The sequence below is a fragment of the Mandrillus leucophaeus genome, unplaced genomic scaffold, assembly GCF_000951045.1.
Source record: "Mandrillus leucophaeus isolate KB7577 unplaced genomic scaffold, Mleu.le_1.0 Scaffold23, whole genome shotgun sequence".
NCBI lineage: Eukaryota > Metazoa > Chordata > Mammalia > Primates > Cercopithecidae > Mandrillus > Mandrillus leucophaeus.
In genome coordinates, this window is record NW_012102365.1 from 3,851,605 (window position 1) to 3,870,522 (window position 18,918).

At 50.3% G+C, this 18,918-nt stretch overlaps 1 protein-coding gene and 1 long non-coding RNA gene across 2 annotated transcripts in view; both read left to right on the forward strand.

Annotated features, from left to right (window-relative positions):
* The window catches only part of OPRD1 (opioid receptor, delta 1), a 69,145-nt gene extending 67,821 nt beyond the window's left edge, over positions 1-1,324 (forward strand). The window contains exons 4-5 of the mRNA XM_011981764.1: positions 976-1,017; positions 1,290-1,324. Of these exons, the coding sequence (XP_011837154.1) occupies positions 976-1,017; positions 1,290-1,324 (77 nt within the window). The remainder of the gene's footprint in view (positions 1-975; positions 1,018-1,289) is intronic.
* A 2,344-nt stretch (positions 1,325-3,668) lies between these two features.
* LOC105540954 lies at positions 3,669-7,386 on the forward strand. The gene is made up of 2 exons (XR_001006282.1): positions 3,669-4,645; positions 6,622-7,386. It is a non-coding gene; the product is annotated as an uncharacterized LOC105540954 (long non-coding RNA).
* The last annotated feature ends 11,532 nt before the right edge of the window (positions 7,387-18,918 follow it).

The following is an 18,918-nucleotide window of genomic DNA, read 5'->3' on the forward strand; positions in this document are numbered from 1 at the left end:
GGAGGGGCAGTGGTGGGGACAGTTGCTTGAAAACTGAGCTGCAAGACTGGGTCTCTGTGTAGTAGGGAGGAGCCTCCTGTGAGGGGAGACCCAGAGACAGGACAGCCGGGTGTGGCCACAGCTCAAGATTTGGTCACTAGAGAGGGGGCCTGTGCAAAGGACCTGTGGCCTCAATTTCGGATACAGTCCCAGCCCCGAGTTCTAGCAAGGGGCAAGGCTCGCTGAGGTCCAGGTCCAACTTGACACCTCTATAAATAGAATATAAAAGACTGAGGGGCCAGGCGTGGTGGCTCAAGCCTGTAATCCCAGCACTTTGGGAGGCTGAGGCGGGTGGATGAGCATGAGCCCAGGAGTTTGAGACTAGTCTGGGCAACTCGAGAGACCCTGTCTCTACAAAAAATACAAAATTAGCCAGGCAGCTCTGCACCTGCAGACCCAGCTCCTTGGAAGGTGAGAGGATCGCTTGATCCCAGGAGTTTGAAGCTGCAGTGAGCTATGGTGGTGCCACTGCACTCCAGCCTGGGGGACAGAGCAAGACCCTGTCTCTAAAAAAAGAGAGAGGGAGAATGAGGGAGGAAGAGATAGGAAAAGAGACAAACAATATACCTTTTCTCTCTTTGACAGTCGTGTATTTCCTTGGAACGGGCAGGAAATGCCTCAGAATCAAAGTGGCCACAGTGGGGCTTGGGACAGGACAGCAGAGCAGGGGGCAGCTGCTCCAGGATAGGGTAATAAGATGGGACCTTGGTTGGGATAGGGTCCCCAGACCTGAGTACTAATGGGAGCCCAGAGGCTTGGGAAGGAGAAGGCTTCCAAAACCATCTCGAAAACTCAGGCCTGGAGTGGACCTCTGTGGCAAGGAGTGGTGGTGGGTGGGTGGAGGAAGAGAGGCGGGCTCCTGCTTCAAGGTTAGGTCTTCCAGTGGAAGGTGGATGCTTTTTGTGGGTCCTCAGGGCCCTAGTTTCTCTGGTCCAGATACTGGAGGACAGAGGACCACCTACTTAGATCCTGTGAATGGTAAGTGGTGCCTGGGACTCTTGGGGGTGGGGGGTGGAGTATGAGAAGCATCAGTTCGCACTTGATGCTGGGTCCTGGGCCCCTGATAAGAACCTGGATGAAATCCTCTTCCATTCTCCCAACATCTGGCTGCACCCATGTGTCTGGTGTCAATGACTCCAGTGAACTGGAACTGCCCATATGGGGACCTGACCTTGAAGGAACTGGGGGGAGAAGCTTTTGTAACTGCAATGCCGACATCAGTGTGCGTCCCCCTCTGCCTTTCCCCTCAGCAGGCTCCCCAGGTTCCCCACCTGCTCCAGCCTAGCTGCCCCCTTCATGATGCTGAGAGTGGCATCCACCTGGAGTTGGGTGTAGAAGTTTCTCTCTTCATTGGTTTGGCATTTTATTCAGGCACTCCTGGATCTTTGCTTCCCAGAATATCAGTGTCTGTCCTTGTTCCCTGTACCTCCCCCGTGCCTCATCTCCTCTCCCCCCACTGCTCTCCCCTCCCTCACCAACACTGCCTCAGTAATGCACCCCTGACTCCCTATTGAAGCAGTGTGCTGACATCCTTGTAAAAACAAATTTAATTTTCTTCCTTTTTTGGGACAGATGGAAAGAAATTGACGTCTTTGTCTCAAACAAAAGAAAAAAGAAAAAGAAACAATATACTTCTTTTCCTTTTGACAACCATGTCTTTGGAACAAAAGCTGGGAGGCTGTCACTCCAGCAGGGACTGAATAACATGCAGGGGGCTGGGGACTTAGGCACCAAGAGGGGCTTTGGGCACATTAGGGGAAAGGGATGCCCTTGGAGGGCAAAGCACAGCCCCCTTCTCAGGGTGAGGCTCCCAGCAACCCTAGACCCGGGGATGTGCCTCCTTTGGGAAATGGCTTCCCCGGGTCCTGGAAAGATGTGGGGCCGTACCCAGCACTCACATCCAGCCTGCCAAGCCACTGTGACCTGGGATCCCAAGCCACCTAGATCACTCTCACTACCCTGTGACCACAGAGACCCCTGTGTCTGAGGGTGGGAGGTCATCAGCATGGCAGGAGGCACTTCTCCTCGTCAGGGACTCCTCCTGTGAATGCTTTGGGGGTATGGCAGAAAAAGGGGACAATCTAGGAACTGGGGAAGACTCCTGAAAGAAGTGACACTGGAGTCAGGCTGTTTACTCTCCCTGCAGGGACTGTGTCCGCTCCCAGGATAGGCCTGTTCCAAGGCTGCCTGAAGCCCACTCACTGCCATCTCCTGTGTCTGTAACAGACCTGGCTGGATTTTGCCCCTTCTGATACATAAATCTGTCCTGGGGTCAGCAGGGCCCGGGTCCAGACCACGTGTGTTTAAGGTAGTGCCAACTTGTATTGAAATCTACTTCATGCCAGGCATGCTCTCTGGGCGTCAGGACTTGGAAATGAGTCAGCCTCAGCCCTGCCCTCAGAAAGCCTGAGCCAGTGCTGGGACATAAAGCATCAACAGATGATTGCACCTCAGTGTGATAAGTGCAGTGACAGGGAGTCCTAGGGAGGGTGTCATGGGGAAGTGCCTTTTCTAGCTTTTCACTGAAACACATGTTCGTAGCAATTCTGTAAGAGGAGGAAGAGGGTCGGGGGCCCTCAAGGATGAATAGGAGTTGGCCACCAAGAAGAGGAAATTGCGTGTGCGGACACGTGGGGATGTTTAAATGCTTGGTAAACCCAATAAGTTGGGTGCAGCTAGAGCATGGGGCTTAACTGAGCTCTTCTGTGTGCCAGGCTCTCTGCCAAGTGCCCTGTGTGCATCAGGCACTTCTGTGCATCCTGATCCTCAGGACAGCCTGGTGAGGAAGTAGTGTTATCCCCATTGAGGACAAAGAGAGCCGAGGCTGAGAGGTCAGGCTACTTGCTCCTAAGTCACAGGGCCTGTTCATAGTGGCAGAACTTGGGTCCCTGGAATTCCAGGGTCCATGTTTCCAGTTAATTCCAGGCATCAGTGAAGTAGAAAGGCCTTAGAAGCTGGAACCCCAGAATGAGGTTTTTGAAGACCTAAAACCAAATGGAAAAATCTAAAGGAAACGGGCAATTTCCCATGAACTTTTGTTCCTCCTGAAGCTCTCCAAATCTTCACGTTTCAGAATGTACTGTGCATGGTGCATTTTAAAGCTCTAAATTGACAGTGTAATTCTAGATCGTCACAGGGTTCTCAAAACTGCAGAGTACGTCTGTTTCCCCCAAAATTTCCATTTCTCTCCCTTCAGGAGGAGGGAGGAAAGTTTTTGCCCCTGATTTCAAGATGTCCTACTGTTTCAGATCCCTTCTTCATCTTTTTTTTTTTTTGAGACAGTGTCTTGCTCTGTTGCCCAGTCTGGAGTGCAAGTACAGTGGTGCAATCATAGCTCATTGCAGTCTCAAACTCCTGGGCTCAAGTGATCCTCCTGCCTCAGCCTCCTGAGTAGCTGGGATTACAGGCACGCACCACCACAGCCCAGCTAATATTTGTATTTTTAGTAGAGACTGGGTTTCACCATGTTGGCCAAGCTGGCCTTGAACTCCTGACCTCAGGGGATCTGCCCGCCTCAGCTTCCCAAAGTCCTAGGATTACAGGCGTAAGCCACCGAGCCCGGCCTTTTTTTTAAAAATAGAGACCAGAGTGTTTCTGTGTTGTCCAGACTAGTCTTGAACTTCTATCCTCAAGCAATTCTCCTGCCTCCCAAAGTACTGGGTTTACAGGTGTGAGCCACTGTGCCCAGCTCTCATACCTCGTCTCGATGCAGAAGAAGTAGTGGTTAAGGCTGGAATCAGATCTTGGCTTTCCCTCTCTGAGCCTCAGTTTCCTCATCTGTAGAGTAGACTTCCTTCATGGATGGTTGTGAGGATTTAATGTATGTATAGGATAAGGCCCAGAACATAAGTAAACTCTAAGTACATGGTAAGTGGCAGTTACTGCTTAAAAGTGGAGCCAGAGTTCAGGGTCAGAGCTAGAGACCTACAGGGAAGAGTAGGTGAGCTATCAGGGCTGGCGATGGAGACAGAGGAGAGACTGGAGATCCGGCTTCGGGATCCTCCTGCTTCCTGGCTCAGGAGCCACCATGAAGAGTGAGAAGCTGCCAGAGAAGCAGGAGGAGGATGGGGAGAATGTGCTACCATGGAAACTGGAGGAGGAGGGCGTTCCCAGGGGGAGGGAGTGATGGATAATGTCAAGTGTCATAAGAGAGGATGGGAGTAGGGAGGGCAGGAGGGTGATGGGAACCCTCCAGTTTAGTGTTGTACATGGCCCAGGCAGTCCCCAAGCCTGGATCAAATCCCAGCTCTCGAGCTAACTGGCTGTGTGACCTAGACAAGGGATTTGCCCTCTCTGAGCTTCTGTTTCCTTCTAGAGTTGAGATGTGGGAATTGCTCCATCTCTAATATGACCGTCAGTTTCACTTAATAAGAGTCCTAGCTTTGCCGAATTCTTGGCCACGTGCTAGCAATGTGATCTTAGGCAAGTCACTTCACCTCCATGAGCCCTCTCTGAAAGCTAGAGAGATGGTGAGCAAAGTGCCACCAAAGTGCCTGGCGCATAGTGGGGCCTTGATACAGGATTATTCTCTGATAATTACGCGGGTGCCAGAGGCAGCTGCTCTGAGGAGGCTTGCTGGGCTTGGAATTAGAAATGCTCCTCAAGGGCCGGGTACAGTGGCTCACGCCTGTAATCCTAGCACTTTGGGGGGCCAAGGCGGGCGGATCACAAGGTCAGGAGTTCAAGACCAGCCTGACCAACATGGTGAAACCCCGTCTCTACTAAAAACACAAAAATTAGCCGGGCATGGTGGCCCGCGCCTGTAATCCCAGCTACTCAGGAGGCTGAGGCAGGAGAATCGCTTGAACCCAGGAGGCGGAGCTTGCAGTGAGCCGAGATCACGCCACTTGCACTCCAGCCTGGGCAACAGAGTGAGACACTGTCTAAAAAAATAATAATAAAATAAAATAAATGCTCCTCAGGTTGGAGAGGGCCCACTAGCACCCTGAGAGGACTTGGAAGAACAACAGTCCAGGCTGGGCGCCTGCTGGGTCTCTGTCCAAAGGTCAGCCCTCTCTTTGTGTCAGCGGCAGATTCTTTGCCTAAGGCATGACTACTGGCTGCCAGCTCCCTCTAGCACCTGCTGCAGATCCAGACTGGAGCCGGTCCCCAGAGGCCCAAAGCCCCTAGGAAGTGACCACGCCCCTCCCTGGCACCCAGATCCTGGCCCCTGCACTCACACACAAAACACGTACACATGCCTCTCTTTCATCATGTATTTATTCCTTTATTTCACTGCTGGGCCCCACACTAGAAGGAGTGCTGGAAGCTGGGAGGAGTGACAGGAGCAAATCAGGATCTGGCCGCCCCACGCTGAGCTTGCAGATGTTGAGAGTTGGGTGACAGCTGGCTGTGTGGCTCAGGCTGCAGGCAGCTTGAGAATTCAAAATGGGGCTTAGAAAGGAGCTGGAGGGGGCCCTCGAGGTGGACGTAGTGATGCAGTAGAGCATGGCGCTGTGAGGTTGCCTGGGTTCTAGCCCCAGCACGAGACGAGCGTGGGGACGAGCCGTTTCAGAGTGTGGTACTCTGTCACACTCCATTTCAGCGAGAGGCCACTGAGACATTATCAATGGGTAATGTACAGCACTTCTATGGCGTAACTCATTTAATCTTCACAGCATGATGATGAGGTAGGCGTTAGTATCATTACCTCCATTTTACAGATGGGGAAACTGAGGCTCAGAGAAGGGAGCCCAAGACCACATGGCTTCTCAGTGATTCGCCCAGCTAGGATCCCATCTCTGGTCCTTCAAGTCCGCTTACTCTGCTTTCCTCCTCCTGCCCCCTGAGAGGAAACTCCCTGAATACACCGAAGACCCTCAGGAGACTCTCACCTCCAGCTCACAGTCACGGGCTGAGCACTCCCTGTGCTGGGTTCCGCGCCTCATCATGTTGGCGGCAGAGGCATGTGCCAGTTGTTCAAAAAACTGCTGTAACCTTGGTAGGTCCCTCTTCCCATCCGTTTCCTCCTTGCCTTGGAAATCCTGCTTGTTTGATAATTTTCTGACTGACTGCCACGTCGTTGCCATGTGACCTTGGGCATGTCATTTCACTCTGAGCTATTTCTCAATCATGGATGACAGCACTTACCTGGTGAGAAGTTGAGAAGATTCAGAAAGAGGCTATGAGTGAAGGACCTTGTCTGTTTTGGTCATGAAAGTGCTCCCAGGAGATGCAAGTGGGCACATAGTAGTTATCTACTGAGAGAATGAACAACGTTCCTGGTGCATAGTAAGTGCCCAACAAATGCAGCTTTTTTCATGTTATCTAATGTTTTAGGTCATGCCTGCATCAACCCATGCTTCTTTTTTTCTTTCTTGTCTTTTCTTTTCTTTTTTTTTTTTTAAGACAGAATCTCACTCTGTCACCCGGGCTGAAGTGCAATGGTGAGATCTTGGCTCACTGCAACCTCCGCCACCCGGGTTCAAGCGATTCTCCTGCCTCAGCCTGCTGAGTAGCTGGGATTACAGGCACGTGCCCAGCTAATTTCATATTTTTAGTAGAGACGGGGTTTCGCCATGTTGGCCAGGCTGGCCTTGAACTCCTGACCTCAAGTGATCTGCCCATCTCGGCCTCCCAAAGTGCTGGGATTACGGGCGTGAGCCAGTGTGCCCGGTCCAACCCATGGTTCTTCATGCTGCAGGTGGGTCCGGAGCAAGGCTTTTCTCTTTTAACCATCTCCTTGAGTTTCAGAAGGTGGGACGACATGTGCTGGAAAGCAGTTTCTCAAGAGGACATCTTCTCCCCAAGCTCCTTAGCCATGCTGTCCTCTCCTGCCCTCACCAGGACTGCCCTCTCAGGACCCAAGAGGAAGGGACAGCCTGGAAAGGAAGAAGGTCCCGGACCATCTGCATCACGGGGATGGAGTCCCTTGGCAGGTGCCGGTGCAAATACCCCCCTATAATGAGGCTCATCTAGAAGCTCCTCTGGGACTGAGGAGACAGCAAATGTGGTTTTGAATCTTCATTGTCCACTTCATTGCTGTGATGTTGGGCAGGTCTCTGTCCCTCTCTGGGCCTCTGCACGATGGAGGGGTAGGAGTTGATGGTTCTGAAGCCTCTGCCATCCTGGAAAAGAACTGAGACACTTGCCTCCTGTTCCTGGGTCCCAGAAACAGACATCTATTGGTAAAATCCACTGGGCATTTGCCCAGAGACAGGGAAAAGCATGCCTGGAGGTCTGTAATGGAGCTGCCCCAATTGGGGGCAAGGAGGCGGGCATGTGAAAAAGGAAGCTTGACTCAAAGCCTTGTTTTCAGGCTTTTTGCCTACTCCAGGCTCCATCTTGGTACCAAGGACCCAACCTTCTGTTTTCTCAATAAAGCGAGCCCTCTTCTCAGTGTCTGCATCTCTGGCTGTTTTGTTGGCTCACCTCTGCCAGGTTCCCTTGTAAGGGGGCCCCAGCCTGGGGGGTCACATAAGCCTATGGGGAAGTCTAGCTCTGCCCTGAGGACCTGTCTCAGAGGGAGAGGCAATGTTGTCCTTAAGAACCCCAGTTTGGACCGGGTGTCGTGGCTCATACCTGTAATCCCAGCACTTTGGGAGGCTAAGGCAGGTGGATCACAAGGTCAGGAGTTCAAGACCAGCCTGGCCAAGATCGTGAAACCCCGTCTCTACTAAAAATGCAAAAATTAACTGGGCGTGGTAGTGGGTGCTTGTAATCCCAGCTACTCGGGAGGCTGAGGCAGAGAATAGCTTGAACCCAGGAGGCAGAGGTTGCAGTAAGCGGAGGTTTCAGTGAGCCGAGATCGCGCCACTGCACTCCAACCTGGGCGACAGAGCAAGACTGTCTCAAAAAAAAAAAAAAAAAAGCAGCCCTAGTGTAATGGGAGAGACAGACACACAGGCAGGCATTTCCTAGAGCAAGCTCTGAACCAAACCAGGCCTCTGTGCTCCACTCCCCTTCCACCCTCCGAACTGGCTCCTCCCCTTCCCTGCGCCCCCGCCACTCTCCTAATCTAACTCCCGTGTCCTCCAGAGCCCTGCCTACCCCACATGCCTCTTGGGGCTCCACTAGATCTCTCCCATCTCTCTGCCCCTCAGTGACCCTTCAGGCCGTAGAAGTACCAGACCTCCCCTGTGTACATTCAAGGTGGCCCTGGGGTGGGAGTTAGAACCCCGTGCCCCAGGAGACCTCCGCCTCCTCAGTGTTCTCAAATAGTCGCTGGCCCCTGTGGTTAATCAGTAACTCCCAGGAAGGCAATTCTTTCCTGACCCAGACCTGTTTTCCATCACATGTGACCCATCCTTATGAGGCCACCAGAGCCTGGAGCCTCCCCCACCCCTGGGGCAACTTCCCTTCAAAGTCCTTAACCTAGGGCCACCCACCTTGAGGCCTGTTCATGTCAAGGTGATGAGCACCAAGGCAGATGGACAGCCCTGACACAGACTAGGATCTCAGCATGCCTCAGGGCAGGCTGTGTGGGCAGGGCCAGGGCGGCCAGGCTGCCCGGGGGTGGGGGGTGGGGTGGCTTCTTGGCCCCACTCTGCTCATAGAGAGACACTCAGTCAAGAAGACTTGACAGAGGCCTGACAGCTCTAGTCACAGCCAACTCCCACCAAAGCTGGGAAGGACAGCTGTGAAGGTGAGAGAGAGAGAGAGTGTGTGTGTGTGTGTGTGTGGTGTGAGCACCAGCGTGAGTGAGAGCATCTCAGTGTTGATGTGAATGTATACAGAGATTTTTTTTTTTTTTTTGAGAGGAAGTCTTGCTCTGTTGTCCAGGCTGGAGTGCAGTGGCACCATCTCATCTCGCCACAGCCTCCACCTCTTGGGTTCAATCGTTTCTCCTGCCTCAGCCTCCTGAGTAGCTGGGATTACAGGCATGTGCCACCATGCCCGGCTAGTTTTTATATTTTTAGTAGAGATGGGGGCGGGGGGGGCGGTCTCACCATGCTGGCCAGACTGGTCTCGAACTCCTGACCTCAAGTGATCCACCCGCCTCTGCCTCCCAAAGTACTGGGATTACAGGTGAGAGCCACCGTGCCCAGTCTATCCAGAGATTTTTTGATTCACCTTTGTGTATACCCTGAGGAAAACCTTATCCGTTTGACCACTTTGGGCCTCACTTTCCTCTTTTGAAAAAGATAACAATAATATTTAAAACAATGTATTTACCAGGACTCTCTTGAGGGTCCAATGAGACACACCTGTGCATGGAAACTAGGATACATTCTTATTGATGGGGGAAAACACTCTGCCTTAAACCTTCCATAGCTCCTACTTGCATGGAAAATCAGATGACCTCTCGGGCCCCTTTCCAACAGGTGACCCTAGGAATCTAAGTTCCAACTTCCCGGCCTGCAACCTCAGACTCTCTTGAGGGGGAAGGAGACCCACTGCAGGAAGAGCACTGCTGAAGTCCAGCTCAGGGCAGGCAGTTCTCAGTGAGGGAGCAGACAGAGCAGATTCCTGTCTTGTGCCAACTTCATCACCCTTCCAGGTCAGCTTCACTGCCTCTGCCTCCAGGAAGCCGCCTCTGCTGGCTCTAGCTACACTCTTGGATCCCTGCCTGGATCTACAATTGCTATCAGGGTGCCTCACCTGAGCAAGACCTGCCTGCTGTCTCTCTGTAGACTGCTGGGGACCCCACAGCACCACCAAACACATGGGAACCCCATCCTCCCTAAGGGAGAAAGGAAAGACTGGGGGAAAAGAACATTTAGGTTTTTTTCTTCAATGATATTTATGAAGTTTCTTAGTCCTGTATCAAAGGAATATGTGCTCATTATAGAAACTGAGAAACCTGGCCGGGCGCGGTGACTCACATCTGTAATGTGAGGGGCACTTTGGGAGGCCGAGGTGGGCGGATCACCTGAGGTCGGGAGTTTAAGACCAGCCTGACCAACATGGAGAAACCCCGTCTCTACTGAAAATACAAAATTAGCCGGACGTGGTGGTGCATGCCTGTAATCCCAGCTACTCGGGAGCCTGAGGCAGGAGAATCGCTTGAACCCGGGAGGCGGAGGTTGCGGTGAGCCGAGATCGCACCATTGCATTCCAGCCTGGGCAACAAGAGCTAAATTCAGTCTCAAAAATAAATAAATAAATAAATAAATAAATAAATAAATAAAACGAGTAAAGATTAGCTGGGCATGGTGGCTCACATGCTTGTAGACTCAGCTACTTTGGAGGCTCCCTTGAGCCCAGGAGTTCAAGGCTGCAGTAAGATCACACCACTGCACTCCAGCTTTGGTGGCAGAGTGAGACCTCAACTACTGAAAAAAAAAAAAATGGCCGGGTGTGGTGGCTCATGCCTATAATCCTAGTACTTTGGGAAGCCGAGGTGAGCGGATTACCTGAGTTTAAGGAGTTTACCAGGAGTTTAAGACCAACCTGACCAACATGGTGAAACCCTGTCTCTACTAAAAATACAAAAAATTAGCTGGGTGCAGTGGCACGCACCTGTCATCCTAGCTACTCAGGAGGCTGAGGCAGGAGAAAAGCTTGAATCCAGGAGGTGGAGGTTGCGGTGAGCCAAGGTCACGCCACTGCACTCCCAGCCTGGGCAACAGAGCCAGACTTCATCTCAAAAAAAAAAAAGCAGTGGCTCATGTCTGTAATCCCAGCACTTTGGGAGGCCTAGGCAGGTGGATCACTTGAGCTCAGGAGTTTAAGACCAGCCTGGCCAACATGGTGAAACCCTATCTCTACTAAAATATACAAAAATTAGCCAGGCGTGGTGGCAGATGGCTGTGATCCCAGCTACATGGGAGGCTGAGGCAGGAAAATTGCTTGAACCCAGGAGATGGAGGTTGCAGTGAGCTGAGATTGAGCCATTGCATTCCAGCCCGGGTGACAAGAGACACTGTCTCAAAAAAAAAAAAAAAAAAAAGGCGAGGGGCAAAGGGCATGAATAGACATTTTGCATACAAATGGTCAACAAATATATGAAAAGAAAATAATCAGCATTACTGGTCATCAGAGACAGGCAAGTCAAAAACACAATGACATATCATCTTACCCTAGTTAGAATGGCTATTATTAAAAAGGCAAAAAATAACAGTTGTTGGTGAGGATGTGGAAAAAAGGAACTCTTTTTTTTTTTTTTAGACAGAGTCCACCCAGGCTGGAGTGCAATGGTGCAATCTTGGCTTACTGCAACCTCCGCCTCCTGGGTCCAAGTGATTCTCCTGCCTCAGCCTCCCTAGTAGCTGGGATTACAGGCGTCTGCCACCACACCCGGACAATTTTTGTATTTTTCATAGAGACAGGCTTTCACCATGTTGGTCAGGCTGGTCTCAAACTCCTGACCTCCGGTGATCCACCTGCCTCAGTCTCCCAAAGTGTTGGGATTACAGGCGTGAGCCACCACACCCAACCAGGAAAAATGAACCCTTATACACTGTTGGGAATATAAGCTAGTACAACCACTACGGAAAATAGTATAGAGATTTGTCAAAAAACTAAAAATAGAACTACCATTTGATCCAGCAAGCTCACTACTGGGTATCTACCTAAAGAAAAAGAAAGCAATTTATCAAAGAGATATCTGCATTCTCATGTTTATTGTAGCACTATTCACAGGAGCAAAGACACAGAATCTACCTGTGTTCATCAATGGATGGCTGGATAAAGAAAATGTGCTATATATACACAATGGAATATTAGCCATAAAAAGAATGAAATCACGTTATTTGCAGCTACATGGATGGAAGTTGAGGTGATTATCTTCAGAGAAATAAGCCAGGCACAAGGCCAGGCACAGTGGCTCACACCTGTAATCCCACCACTTTGGGAGGCTAAGGTCGGTGGATCACCTGAGGTCAGGAGTTGGAGACCAGCCTGGTCAACATGGTGAAACCCCATCTCTTCTAAAAATACAAAAATTAGCTGGGTGTGGCGGCGTGCACCTGTAGTCCCAGCTACTTGGGAGGCTGAGGCAGGAGAATCGCTTGAACCTGGGAGACAGAAGTTGCAGTGAGCCGAGATGTCGCCACTGCACTCCAGCCTGGGTGACAGAGTGAGACTCCATCTCAAAAAAAGAAAAAAAAGGAGAAGTAAGCTAGGCACAAAAAGACAAATCTCACGTGTTATCACTTATAGGTGGAAGCCAAAATGTTTGATCACATGAAGATAGGGAGTAGGAAGATAGATAACAGAGGCTGGGAAGGGCTAGTGGTGGGAGAGGGAGGATGAAGAGAACTGGGTTAAAGGGTACAAATATACAGTAAGAAGGAATAAATTCAGTGTTTGATAATAGAGTCGAGTGACTATACTTAACAAAAATGTATTATACGCAGGGAATGGACACCCTAAACACCTGATTTGATCAGTACGTATTACACACATGTAGCCAAAGTTCACATATGACCCATAAATTTGTACAAAAAAAAACTTTTTTTGAGACAAGGTCTCCTCCGTCTTCCAGGCTGGATTGCAGTGGCGCGATCTCGGCTCACTGTGCCACCTGATTCCCAGGCTCACGTGATCCTCCCCACCTCAGCCTCCCGAGCAGCTGGAACTAAAAGCGAGTGCCACCATTCCCGGCAAATTTTTGTATTTTTTGGTAGAGACAGAGTTTCGCCGTGTTGCCCAGGCTGGTTTCCAACTCCTGGGCTCAAGTGTTCCGCCTGCCTCCGCCTGCCAAAGTGGTGGGAATTACAGGTGCGAGCCACTGCGCCCGACCCAAAATTTTAAAAAGTAATTATTTATATGTTTGAGTTGAAAAGAACAACCCCTACCCCGCACACACACACACATACATTTGGGTGTATTTCCTTACCCAGAAGAATGTTCAAGGGGTCCACAGCTGATTCCAGAGCCTTTTAAAATGGAATACGAACTTCGTACTTAACTGCAGGATCCTAAACCTTCATTGGATGCTTCAGGTGTCCAGGACCCGAAAGTTTAAGAACTGCTGCGTCAGGGAGTGGGGGCGGCGGGGAACGGTTCACACATACCTCACAGCCACATACAAATAGGCCCCCATCTGTACACCTGTGACCCATACACCCGACCCATACAGATGCACACCTGTACACCTGTGTTCATACACGTGCACACCGTCAAACAGCTTGGCTTGGGAGAAATTTAGGCAAGGCTGCCCGAGACCAGGCTCATTTCACGGACGCTGCTGCCACCTACCGGCTATATCTTGCATTAGCTCCCTCTCTTAGTTCCTGCTCCATTCCATTCTTTCCTCCATTGCTCATCCCTGGAAGCTGTGCATTGGAATTGGTTCCTGAAAGAGGGACACGAACAAGGGAGGTGGATGGGGTGAGGAATTATTATTGGCTAACTGTCCATTATATGTCAGGCACTGCTGTCCTTTATAGTTGTTATATTTGTTTTCTCAATCCATGTGCCTTATGCAGTGCTTGGCACATGAAAAATTCTAATAGCTATTTCAATTAAATGAATTAAAAACACTTTAGGCCAGGAGCGGTGGCTCACACCTATAATCCCAGCACTTTGGGAGGCTGAGGCGGGTGGATCACGAGGTCAGGAGATCGAGACCATCCTAGCCAACGTGGTGAAACCCCGTCTCTACTAAAAATACAAAAATTAGCCGGGCGTGGTGGCGCAAGCCTGTAGTCCCAGCTACTCAAGAGGCTGAGGCAGGACAGTCGCTTGAACCCAGGTGTCGGAGGCTGCAGTGAGCCAAGATCGCACCACTGCACTCCAGCCTGGGTGACAGAGCAAAACTCTGTCAAAAAAAAAAAAAAAAAAAAACCACTCTAAAGTGAGTGTGTTTAACAAATGAGGAGATGGGCCAGGCGCAGTGGCTCATGCCTGTAATCCCAGCACTTTGGGAGGCTGAGGTGGGTGAATCACTTGAGGTCAGGAGTTCGAGACCAGCCTGTCCAACATGGCGAAACCCCGTTTCTACTAAAAATACAAAAATTAGCTAGCCATAGTGGCAGGTGCCTGTAATCCCAGCTACTTGGGAGGCTGAGGCAGGAGAATCACTTGACGCGGGAAGCAGAGGTTGCAGTGAGCCGAGATGGCACCACTGCATTCCAGCCTGGGTGACAAAGCGAGACTCTGTCTCAAAAAAAAAAAAAAAAAAAAAAAAAAAAGGAGATGGGCTGGGGTGTGGTGGCTCACGCCTGTAATCCCAACACTGGAAGGTTGAGGTCTGAGGATCACTTGAGCCCAGTAGCTGAGACCAGTCTGGTCAACATAGTGAGACTCCATCTCTACAGAAAATTTAAAAGTTGGCAAAGTATGGTGGCACAGGCCTGTAGTCTCAGTTACTTAGGGGACTGAGGTGGGAGGATCACTTGATCCTGGGAGATTGCGGCTGCAGTGAACCACGATAGCACCACTGGACTCCAGCCAGAGTGAGACCCTGTCTCAAAGGCAAACAAACAAACAAAAAATGAGGAGATGGAAGCTCAGAGAGGGGAAGTGACTGGCTCAAAGTCACACAATGGCTTCTTGCGATAGTCAGGAAAGTGCTCTGAAGAGGAGGAGAAAGAAGCAGTGAAGCTGGGAATTTTTACTAAGACATGCAGGAAGCCCAGCCCAGATTCAGTTTGCACACACCTCACAGACACATACAAATAGGCCCACACCTGTACACCTGTGCACCTGTGACCCAGAGGTCATGCATACACACGCTTGGATGTGTGCCCAAACATCACCCAGCCCTCCACCCTCCACAGCTTGGGGACATTCTGTCCTCTCTCACAGACTCATTCTTGGCATCTGTTAACATACACATGCACACATACATTCATATTACAGGTGAGCACATACATGCACCTCTTTGTATCCATACCTTCCACTGGGACACATGTTCAACCCCTGTGTGAATCAGGGGATCAGGATGAGGTCAACCTGGAGGGATAATTTCACCACCCCTGGGAAGCTTCTCCTACCCTGAACTGCTGCCTTAAATTAATTCATTCAACTAATATTTTATTGTTCACAATGTGGTGAGCTCTGTACTCAGACTAAGGATAAGCAGTGAACAAAGACAAAAGTCCAGTCCCGGGCCGGATGCGGCGGCTCATGCCTGTAATCCCAGCACTTTGAGAGGCCGAGGTGGATGGATCATGAGGTCAGGAAGTTGAGACCAGCCTGGCCAATATGGTGAAACCTCATCTCTACTAAAAATACAAAAATTAGCCAGGCGTGGTGGCATGCGCCTGTAGTCCCAGCTACTCGGGAGGCTGAGGTAGAAGAATTGCTTGAACCCAGGAGGCAGAGGTTGCAGTGAGCCGGGATCATGCCACTGCACTCCAGCCTGGGCAACAGAGTGAGACTCTGTCTCCAAAAAAAAAAAAGTCCAATCTCTGTCCTCATTCCAATGTGGGGGCACAAAATGGGCTCCTTCTTCGCTGTCCCACTCCTACAGGCTTTTGGGACCTCTTTGAGTTTCTTGTCACCATTCCAACTCTGCTGAGTGGATGAGCAGGGGGAGGTGGGTCGTGGTGGGGAGGGGTGGTTCTGTCCCAACTCTTTAGTATTGAGGTTGAGCAAAGAGAACCTCAAACCAGGAGTCGGTTGGACCTGGGTCTGAATCCAGCCTTAGCCACTCCCTTGTTCTGTGACCTTGGTCCAGTCTCTTACCCTTGCCGGTCCACTGTTTTCTCATTGGTTAAAGCAAAGAGCTTGAACTAGGGCAGTGTTTCCAACTCATAGTTCCTTAGAGGAGCTGGAAGAAGCCACATAGGGGGTCGGTGGGGAGGGAGAGGGGAGGCCAACCCCACCTTACCCACCCACACCCTCTGCTTCACTCAGAACAGCACTGCTTCCCTCTGTTTCATACATTGGGCTTCTATCATTAAGAGTCTGAGGCTGGGCACAGTGGCTCATGCCTGTGATCCCAACACTTTGGGAGACTGAGGCATGAGGATCACTTAAACCCAGGAGTTCGAGACCAGTCTGAGCAACATGGTGAAACCCTGTCTCTACGAAATACAAAAAAAAAAATTGGCCAGGCATGGTGATGCATGCCTGTAGTCCAGCTACTTGGAAGGCTGAGATGGGAGGATTGCTTGAGACCGGAGAGGTTGAGGCTAGTGAGCCGTGATCGTATCACTGCACTCCATCCTGGGTGACAGAGTGAGACTCTGTCTCAAAAAAAAAAAAGTAAAGAAAAAAAAAAAAGAGTTTGATAACCTCCTGGACTAGTTGATATCTAAGTTCTTCTTGGCCCTAAACATTTTAAGACCACGTCCATGTCTTATTTGACCACCAGACTGTGAATTAGAAAAGGGCTGGAACTGGATCTGAGTCCTCTGTCTCCCCACCCCCACCCCACAGTACCTAGCACAGGTCTGGCTGTAAAAGGAGAAGTTCAGGATATGTCCAACTGAACTGGCTACTAATGCGCAACAGTAGACTGACAGCACTGCAGGAGCTCAGACAATAGCTGTGTACTCACCAAAGACCGTGGGAATTGTGGGAGTACAATTCAAGATGAGATTTGGGTGGGGGACACAGAGCCAAAGCATATCACAGGCCCAGGGGCAGTCCCACACTTGCACAGGCCCTATGAGGGACCTCAGCCTTGTGTTGACAAGGTCGCATGTTTCTGTACAGTTTGGAAAAGTAAACCATGTTAACCTCAGTGGAGTAAGCCCACTGTCTCCTTCTACTCTACTCCTCCTCGTTCCCACTGTGTCCTCTGGCTTTGAATGGCCACGGGCTTTTTTTTTTTTTTGAGACGGAATCTCACTCTGTTGCTAGGCTGGGGTGCAGTGGCACGATCTTGGCTCACTTTAACCTTTGCCTCCTGGGTTCAAGCAATTCCCCTGCCTCAGCCTCCTGAGTAGCTGGGATTATGGGCATGCACCACCATATGTGGCTAATTTTTGTATTTTTAGTACAGGTGGGGTTTCACCATGTTGGTCAGGCTGCCCTCGAACTCCTGACCTCAAGTGATCCGCCAGCCTCAGTCTCTCAAAGTGCTGAGATTACAGGCATGAGCCACCATGCCCGGCCACCTTCTGTATTCTTAACTTTTTTTGAGATAGAGTCTTGCTCTGTGGCCCAGACTAGAGTGCAGTGGTACAATCTCAGCTCACTGCAACCTCCACCTCCTGGGTTCAAGCGATTCTCCTGCCTCAGCCTCCTGAGTAGCTGGGATTACAGGTGCACACAAACACACCTGGCTAATTTTTGTATTTTTAGTAGAGATGGGGCTTCACCATGTTGGTCAGGCTGGTCTCGAACTCCTGACCTCAGGTGATCCACCTGCCTTGGCCTCCCAAAGTGCTGAGATTACAGGCGTGAGCCACCGTGCCTGGCCTGTATTCTTAACTTTGCATTCTTTATCTTAAGAAGACCCCCCGTCCCAGACAAGCTTCAGGCCCCACAATCCTGGATCTGCCCACTGGGTCCTCGGTTTTCCCAACTGCAAAGAGAGAATAAAGGCTGTGAAATGGCTTCATAGGATGTAAGATGATCTCTTTTATTTTTTAAATTTGTATTTATTTTTGAGACAGGGTCCTGCTCTGTTGCCCAGGCTGGAGTGCGGTGGCACAATCACAGCTTACTGTAGCCTAGACTTCATGGGCTCAAGCGATACTCCATCTTAGCTTCCTGAGTAGTTGGGATTATAGGTGTATGCCACAACATCTGGCTAATTTTTCGTTTTTTTGTTTGTTTGTTTTTGTAGAGTTGGGGTTTCTTCACATTGCCCAGGCTGGTCGTGAACTCCTGGGCGGAAGCAATCACCTTGCCTTGGTCTTCCAAAGTGTTGTGATTAAAGGTATAAGTCAGTGCTCCTGGCCTATTTTTAAAATTTATTTTTATTTATTAATTTTTTAAAGACTAGTCAAGTGCGGTAGTGAGAAGGAGGGAAAGAATAGAACAAGGAGTTTGATCTGTAACTGACTGTGAATAATCAACTGAGATAATTCACTACTTTCAGGCCAGTGTATTTTCATCTTTTTGACAGGGTCTCACTGGATTGCCAGGCTGGTCTCAAGTGATCCTCCCTCCTCGCTTCCCAAAAGTGCTGGGCTAACAGGTGTGAGCCACCTCACCTGGCCATTGATGATCTCTTTTAATCTTTTCAAAGTCCCCAGAGAAGATAAAAATGAAGAGCAAACATAAGGGACTTAGGGTTTCACAGCAAGTTGTGGCAAGCTGTGAGGTTGCAATCCAGGATAGCCCATTTGAAAGCCCCCCTTTCATTATCACCTCCTGCCTTGAGTGCACACCTGTGCGCTCAAAGGCACCCGCCTTGCCCAGGAACTCAGCTTCTGGCAGCCTGGAAGGCTTAGCTCTGCACTTCCGCCCCAGCTGCTCCATGACCTCGAGGGGGCGGCAGACACCGTGTTTCCCTCACCCTGACACCTGCTCATTCCAGGTTTCAGAGTCCCACATAGCCAGAATCTCAGCTCTCCCCAAACACCTCCATCAGCTCTCTCCTGCCCCTCCCTGCAAACAGCGAGTACTGCCTTCAAGTCCTGGCCTTGTCATGTCCTGGTTATGTGATAGTGAGCAGATCACCTCACCTCCCTCTGCCTCATTTAACTCATCCATAAAACAGGGGTATCTTGTGAAAACAGGTCAGTAAAGCACCCGGCTATATAATACACCAACAATCATTGACAGCCATTGGGGTTTCAACAAGGCCTTCCGGAGATGTCACCTCTCCTGGGAAGGGGTTCTCCTGATAGGATTGGCCCCTACTCCACGCTGCGGCAAAGCCGAGGAACTCCTAGGCAATGGGGCCTTTCAGGGCTCTTCAGTGTTCATTTGTTGGCATCCTCTGTGCCCATACATGGGCCCCTCCCTGGGCTGCAGTGTCTGACTTGGCTTTTTCTCCATCCCTACCAACCCCCATCTCTCCCTTGGAAGGGCTGTGCAACCTCTTCCCCACCTTGATGTCTTCCTGAGGATTTTCCCCAAATTTCTTATCTTTTTTTCTTTTGTCTTTTCTTTTCTTCTTCTTCTTCTTTTTTTTTTTTTTTTTTTTTT